We start from the raw sequence: 7,500 nt of genomic DNA on the forward strand, positions 1-7,500 counted from the left end.
AATAAGGCTATCAAATATTTACCTGCTGAGAATATGGAGAAGTCGTCAAATCGATTTTGTCTTCTTCTAATTTATCCCTCAGCATCATCTTGAGTTGAATAGGAGGGTATGTTTCTCGCTCGGGTTGAGCTTGAAAATTCTCGCTACCATCATTTCCCTCAAGAACAAAGTAAATGGCTGTTCCAGCTTGTTTTAGACGGGCAACAGCATTCAAGATATCAGTTCTGTCCTTGAAATTTCGAACACCAATGGCATCCAAATCCTCCTTGCCAATTTCCTTGCAGATCTCGAGTTCGTCGTAGCCATTGTCAAGGAAAGCCTGGGTGTAGTGGATGAAACCAAGCGATCGAAGCCAATCTTCTACGGAACTACTCATATCTTATCTCGATCAAAAATTAGATGCATCGCGACCACTAAAGCCAAAACAATGAGGGGAGTTTCACAGAACGGCGAAACACAACACAAACCGCTCTGACAAGGCGGGTTTTTCTAATCTGTGTCTCTCTTGCGTCGATTGCAACCAACAGCACTTCCGATTAGACTTCACAACCTGGCCTGTAGTGCGTATGGTTACAAAGCAAGATGGCGGATGATAACACTGTCGAAGCGAGTCCCACGAAACGTGAAGGGAAACGTGAAAATGAAGGTCTAAATCCGTACTGTGGTATTCCTAAAGTCAATACCTTATACGCTAATACTGAAATTGTGCAGTATCTGTGTCTAATGTACAGGAAGCACCTCCCAAAAGCACGTGTCAGTCGGTGAGAAGAGAAAGCTGTCAGAGAACTCAAATACTTCGTCACATTCAGATGCTGGCGATAAACCAAAAATCGCGATATCTTTGTCTGGCTCTGTTCCAAAGAAGCCGACTGGATCTGGAGTTAATTTGAAGCTGGTGAGATATTCAGAAAGTCATGCGATATGGCTTAAATGAGATGAAGTTGTATTTATGTACAACTTGAGAAATAGTAAAGCTACTTGACGTCGACGTGACATTGAAAATGGAAGGGATTATGAGGTCAGCACATAAAAATGCGGAATTTGGGGAATACTTCATTCAAAATATTTTGAACGTCCGCTTCAACAGCTGATAAGTTTTTCACATCAACAAAGTGTTATCTATTTTGCTGAAACCCAAATATTTCAAAAAATACATGCACACTTTTCAGTTTAAGGAACAAGTTTCAATGTTTTAAACATCATCATTAGATAAAATTATCTATTATCATTAAGTGTTGTAAGAATTTAAATGGTGGAGTAATTTTCCGCCATTCAAACTGTGCAACATTTTAACCATTCAACCATTCAAACTATGCAACATTTTAAGTCCAAAGGATTTTATTCAGGATTCTCTCAAATCACGTGTTGTATACAAATTTATAATTTACTTGTGCGGGCTGTGGTGCTCGCTACGTTGCTAAAACCAACAGGCATTTCTACAAACGTGTAAATGAGCACCTTTTCCAGGATAAAAATTCTCACATTTTCAAGCATCTTAGATTTTCTAAAAATTGTTAGGATAATTATTGCGATGTCTCTTGCTTCAAATTTATTGATAATGCTACCTCTTTTTGTCAACTTAAATCAAGGAGAGCTTCCATATAATTTGAGTGGTTGAAACCCGAACTCAACAAACAAGTTGATCATGTCAGTTTAGCATTACACTTTTAAACTTTTACTGTTATGCCAGTTGTGTTTTCTATAATATTGTTGGTTTCTTTGAATTTACCTACTTGTAGCGAACATTAATTTTAATCTGCAAAGAATCGTTGTATTGACAGTTATATATATTTGCATTATCTTGTGAAAACTTTAATATTGCACTCACTTTGGCTGATGATGATGTTTGAAACATCGAAATATGTTCCTTAAATTCAAAATTTTGGCTGTATTTTTGAAAATATTAGTAACACTTGCGCTATCAAGACCATTTTAAAACAAGAATGCTTTCAATCATATTTTTTGCTATAAAATTTGTATTTTATCAAATTTATTTTTTTACAGGTCATACACTCTGGCAATATATTATATAAAGGAAAGGAACTTTATTTAAGTGTCTAGTAGATTTAGCGCTGGAGCACTAATTGGGGACACTGTAAAGTGAAATTGACAATTAAGTCTCCAGGATTAAAATTTATCACGTTTTAATTTTAGAATCCAGAAATTGAAATTGAAAGGTCCTAACCTCTGCAAAAACTGAGGCTATGATGATATCCTTTTTCCAGTGACTGACATCAAAAACTTTAAAAGATCATTTTATAGCCATGATTCGTCATTGTTGCCATAATTTCTTTTAAAGTACCTGGCCTCTATTGTGGTTTCTGGGGTTAACCCAACACCTTTCTAAAAAGTAGCTTTTGATGACCTTTCATTTCATGACCTTTTAGCTTTACTTTAAACCCTTTGCTCTGTTTTTTAGGGGTCTGAATCAAAAAAGCAGAAGAAAGAGCCAGTTTTACTTCATAAAAAGGGAACTTTAGCATCTGTGTTTAATGATGAGGTATTTGATTTTTAGTGCAAATATCTACAGTACATGCATATCACTTGTTACGGTAAATTCCTCTCATTAATGATTGTGATTCTCCTTCCTCTTCTTCTTCTTCTTCTTTTTATTTTTCTTCTTCTCTTCTTCTTCTTCTTCTTCTTCTTCTTCTTCTTCTTCTTCTTATTATTATTATTTTATTATATAATGACAATTTTATTAAACTTGGTAAAATCCTATTATACAACTTACAACTACCTTGTAAAATTATCTGATGAGTCTCTTGGCCGAGACGAAACGCCGCGTCATACCAGCCACGAAATATAAATTCTTCACAAGTACTTGACAATTTTTTTTTTAAACTACCTTGTAATCTAAGAAATAATTCACAATTATTTATAAAGTGTAGGAACATGAATATTGATGAATGTAAGCAATAAAAACATTTTTAATAAAGTATTCTTGTTTGTCTCACGATGTGGTCACTTCATCGACATCACAAGTGACCACATCGTGAGACAAATGAGAATACTTTATTATTGTACTTGACCACAATGAACAACAGTAACCTTTTTACGACTTAAGCTTAAGCCCTCTATATTTCCTGGATATTGAGGACTCTTAAGATATATTGTTCTGCACGAAGTAGTAAGAGTAGTAAGATTAGTCTCGAGTAAATAGTGTTTTTGTGGCAGTTATTGTTAATATGCTGAAATTGTACTGTAAGTAACAATTTTTTTTTTAGTAAATGTTGAATGTTCATTACAAAAAGTAATGAAAATGAGAAAAAAAAAACCATTAAGATATATACAAACATAAAAAAAGGATAAAAAATTAAATAAATAAAAGTTAATGTAAAATTCATATAATTATCAGTAAATTAATTTAAATAATCTTAACTATTAGACAGTGGTGTGAAGTGCTAGTTTTCTACCCATATGAACCATATGGGTAGAAAACCAGCACTTCACAACCCTCTAATAGTTAAGTTTGTTGAAATATAAGTGCTACACGGCCAACGCTTGCATAAATGTAACCCTTCCTTGTAATTAAAACAATAGGGCCGTTTATACGAGAGAAAATAAGCCGCGGCTTACTCTGGCCATGGCTTACATGAGACGCAAACAGCCGTATAAATGGTACAAAATCTACATTCACAGCTTTCTCAAGCCGCAGCTTATCCTGACCTGGGAGTTTATACTCGTACAAAAATAGTTCCTTTCGCGTATTATGTGCGCCGCGGCCAGAGTAAGCCGCGACTTATTTTCTCTCGTATCAACGGCCCTAATGACTCCTTCAGCTGCGTCGGTATCAATGTCAGCATTCATATTTATTATTACAATTATTTTCATTTGTATTAAAAATTAATGTACTGCATTATTTAACCCATTGACTCCTGCAATTTTCCCTTTTGTAAACAAGCGATGTCATTTGGACAAGACTTAGAACAATTTTCACTGTTAAGTTTGTTGTTTGCAAATGAGAAAGAAAATACTTAATCTAAGACTAGATTAGCAGCGTATGTCACTTAGAATGGTAAGTGCACTTAACCTATACACTACCAAAACAACGGCTTGAAGATAGCAATTTTAATTAAAGTACTTAAATATAGCTATCCTAACAATTTTTTGAAAGAAAACCGAATAAAAAGGCTTGGTTACCAAGAATGGCATGGACCGTCAAAAATGGCATCGCTTGTTTATGAAAGGGAAATTAGTCCCCCCCCCCCTCCCCCCTAATCTGGTGTTAGATAGAGTAAAATTCATCAAGTCTCACTCCAAGGGTTCAATGGGTTAAATACAAGTTTAAAGTTAATTTTGATCCATGTCAGTTCTGTCAGTTTCTGCCCTGGGTTGATTTGATTTTCATTATGTTAGAGTGATGAAGAGGAGGAAATGCCAGCAGAAGCCAAAATGAGGATGCGAAATCTTGGAAGGTACTCTATCTTACCAACAGTCTTGAAAGAACATTAATATCTCTTTGTGCATCTTTTTATTACTTGACTGAAATAAAAGGTCTTTTTGAAGTAAGGGTTATAGATAAAAAGGGAAAGTACAATATTGTAACCCTTGCACTTATCTGGACAATTTGAAAAAGTATTATTGTCTCTTGTAGATACCTGAAAAATTCTGTTGCAGGATTGCAGAGGTCATGGGTTCGACAGGGTTTGTGCTACTCCTTGAGGTCCTTGAAAAGCCCTGGAATTTAATTTTGGACTTCAAGGATTTGGTGGGAAACTGCTTGAAAACTCCTTGAATTGAAAGAGACATTTAAAAAATTGTGCCGAAATTTTACTATGGGAGAAAAATCAAATGCAAAAATTAAAATGCACATATGTGCACTTAACTCGAGGGACGTGGGAAAGAATATCAAGGTAGGCTTTTTCAGCAAAGAAAACACTGAAACACGATGTATGGCATAGAAATCTCCTTAAAAACACTCCTTGAAAACTCAATTTCTGATTCTTGAAAACTCCTTGAATACTCCTGGGATTTTATGTACAAAATCCAGCACGAACCATGGTTTGACTTCTTTTGAAGCCACCTGAATTTTTCAGAGACATTGCTTAAATTGTCCAGAGGATCTCTGTCTTCTCCCTTTCATCTGTTTTACAACTCAACAGTTTCAATCATTAAAAAAAAAAATTACAGGCCTTTTTCCTTACAGGGGGCAGTGATTGCGCGGTGATGAGAGCACTTGCCTCCCACCAATGTGACCCGGGTTCGATTCCCACATTGGTGGACATCATATGTGGGTTGAGTTTGTTGGTTCTCTTCTCTGCTCCGAGAGGTTTTTCTCAGGGTAGTCTGGTTTTCCCCTCTCCTCAAAAACCAATATGATTAATATGTATTAATTTAAAAGTTAAAAAGTTCTACAAACTCGGAGCTAAAAGTTAAAACTTATGAAATATTTCGTCCGTTTTTTCAACCGGACTTCATCAGTCAATGATGTGAATGTTAAAAAGATGAATTTTAAAAAGGTTTTTAACGCCTCTTGGGGGTTAGAATAGTGTCATAGATGGCTGCTAATTCGTAACCATTGTCTCTGTTTAACGAAGTTAACACCTTCAAACGCAGGATAAAAGAAGCTATTCAAATTAAACTTACGAAACCGTCGTTAAACAGAGATGGCTGCTCATAGATGGCTGCTAATTCGTAACCATTGTCTCTTTTTAACGAAGTTAACACCTTCAAACGCAGGATAAAAGAAGCTATTCAAATTAAACTTACGAAACCGTCGTTAAACAGAGACAATGGTTACGAATTAGCAGCCATCTATGACACTATTCTAACCCCCAAGAGGCGTTAAAAACCTTTTTAAAATTCATCTTTTTAACATTCACATCATTGACTGATGAAGTCCGGTTGAAAAAACGGACGAAATATTTCATAAGTTTTAACTTTTAGCTCCGAGTTTGTAGAACTTTTTAACTTTTATTATGCTTCCGGAGCAGGAAACAAATGTTTTTGATTGTATGTATTAATTTGATTTGATTTAATTTGTGCACGGCCCCACAAGCTCTTCAGCTTTAAACAATATCTTGTGAAAATAAAGTCCTTTTTTGTATTATCACTATGGCAGATTCTATTTCCTTTTGTGCATATATATCCTTATTCCATCGACCAGCGGATTTTAAATCTTAGCTAGTTAATTACATCTATTTACATTCCTTTTTCCGCTTAAACAAATTCGAGGTGTGGATGATGATGATTATCATTATCATTATCATTATCATTATCATTATCATTATTATTATTGTTGTTATTATTATTATTACATTTGTTTGAAAGTTCTTCTTTTGTTCCCATATAGAAACACGCCCACCTCAGCTGGTCCCAATTCTTTTAACAAGGGAAATAAAGGATTTTCAGATCATCGTGCAACTGAAAAAAGCTTCAAACTTGAACGTCCATCAGTGGCCAAACTAAAGGACATTAAAGAATGATCCCAAGAAATAACATTTTTAAAATTCCTTGAGATTTCGGAAAGCTTCATTATACTTGCTTTTCTCTTCCTGCTGACGCATGGAACAGGTTTTGAAAACCATTATTGAAGACCTTAAAGTTGTGGAATGAAAGTACGGTAGCGATGTTTAGGCCATTCTTCGTGTGTTTTTCATCATATTTAGCTCTTTGTATTTTATGTAAGAAAGCACGTATTTGAAATAGGTCATATACATATTCCAACATACATGTACCTAATCATTTTGCAGGACCTAGGGTATGTTACAAACAAATTCAGTGTACAAGAATAAAACGATTTGGGTCGAGTGCTATTCTTAAGCAAACTTCACAAATTTTTATGACTTGGGAAAACGTCCTTTGTGTGCTGAAAAGTCACTAACAAAGCAAATTTCTAGGCAGACACATCCTAATTGGCTTGAAAGCAAAGCTAACGGTATAGTTGCAGTGTCACACCAAAGAATACCCTGGGTGCCAGAGGTTTTTCTTGCGCAGTTTCCGGTGTCGGTCATGTCTCTATTGTGCTTCGCCGCTTATGCCGTTGGCCTTCGGCCGCCGAAGCGAAGCGAAGAATTCCCGTCCGCCGCGCGCGAGAAAAAACCTCTGGTACACAAGGTAACCAAAGAACATAAGATGCAACAAAATTGATGTACGTTGTTCAATTTCTTCACGATTTATAACATTATCGGAATATGTTAAACGTCTTTTCTAGAGATTTCTTTCTCAACTCCATCCCCAGGACATTTTTGAGAGACATATCAGCTTTTATAGCAACGATTAGGAACCAAAGCATGGTCTCCAATCTCTTTCTCGACCTAAAAAGACTCTATGTGGGAAGAATTAAGATAAGAATTGCAGAGAAAGACATTAGGCGGAAGACGTCTTCAGATCTTGTGCCTGGCAAAAGAAAGCAGGTGACAGTTGTGAAAGATTTATCACTTGTAATTCAGATTACTACGGACGTTTAATTTCGGACAAAGTCTCTTTTTCAGATATGGACAACGCGTATTCAATTAAAAGGGAGCTTAAGATCTACGACGACGACGTCGACGAAAA

General features: G+C 35.6%; 2 protein-coding genes across 2 annotated transcripts in view; one reads left to right on the top strand and one right to left on the bottom strand.

Annotated features, from left to right (window-relative positions):
- LOC138053031 (SAM and SH3 domain-containing protein 1-like) overlaps positions 1–389 on the bottom strand; it is a 32,230-nt gene extending 31,841 nt beyond the window's left edge. The window contains exon 1 of the mRNA XM_068899711.1: positions 23–389. Coding sequence (XP_068755812.1) covers positions 23–376 — 354 coding nt within the window. The 5' untranslated portion in view covers positions 377–389. The remainder of the gene's footprint in view (positions 1–22) is intronic.
- A 53-nt stretch (positions 390–442) lies between these two features.
- LOC138053038 (PEST proteolytic signal-containing nuclear protein-like) lies at positions 443–6,765 on the top strand. Its single transcript, XM_068899720.1, has 5 exons — positions 443–646; positions 732–895; positions 2,420–2,500; positions 4,360–4,418; positions 6,296–6,765. Exons 1-5 carry the CDS (start codon positions 583–585, stop codon positions 6,426–6,428), a joined length of 501 nt encoding a protein of 166 aa, XP_068755821.1. The 5' UTR covers positions 443–582; the 3' UTR covers positions 6,429–6,765.
- Positions 6,766–7,500: the final 735 nt, after the last annotated feature.

Source organism: Montipora capricornis, chromosome 6 (assembly GCF_036669925.1).
Source record: "Montipora capricornis isolate CH-2021 chromosome 6, ASM3666992v2, whole genome shotgun sequence".
Taxonomy (NCBI): domain Eukaryota; kingdom Metazoa; phylum Cnidaria; class Anthozoa; order Scleractinia; family Acroporidae; genus Montipora; species Montipora capricornis.

Excerpts from the sequence above, each read along its gene's own strand:
- LOC138053038 (XM_068899720.1), top strand. The coding sequence starts at position 583 with ATGGCGGATGATAACACTGTCGAAGCGAGTCCCACGAAACGTGAAGGG. Across the intron at positions 647-731 it reads AGGGAAACGTGAAAATGAAG|GAAGCACCTCCCAAAAGCAC; the intron begins GTCTAAATCCGT and ends TCTAATGTACAG. Across the intron at positions 896-2,419 it reads CTGGAGTTAATTTGAAGCTG|GGGTCTGAATCAAAAAAGCA; the intron begins GTGAGATATTCA and ends TCTGTTTTTTAG.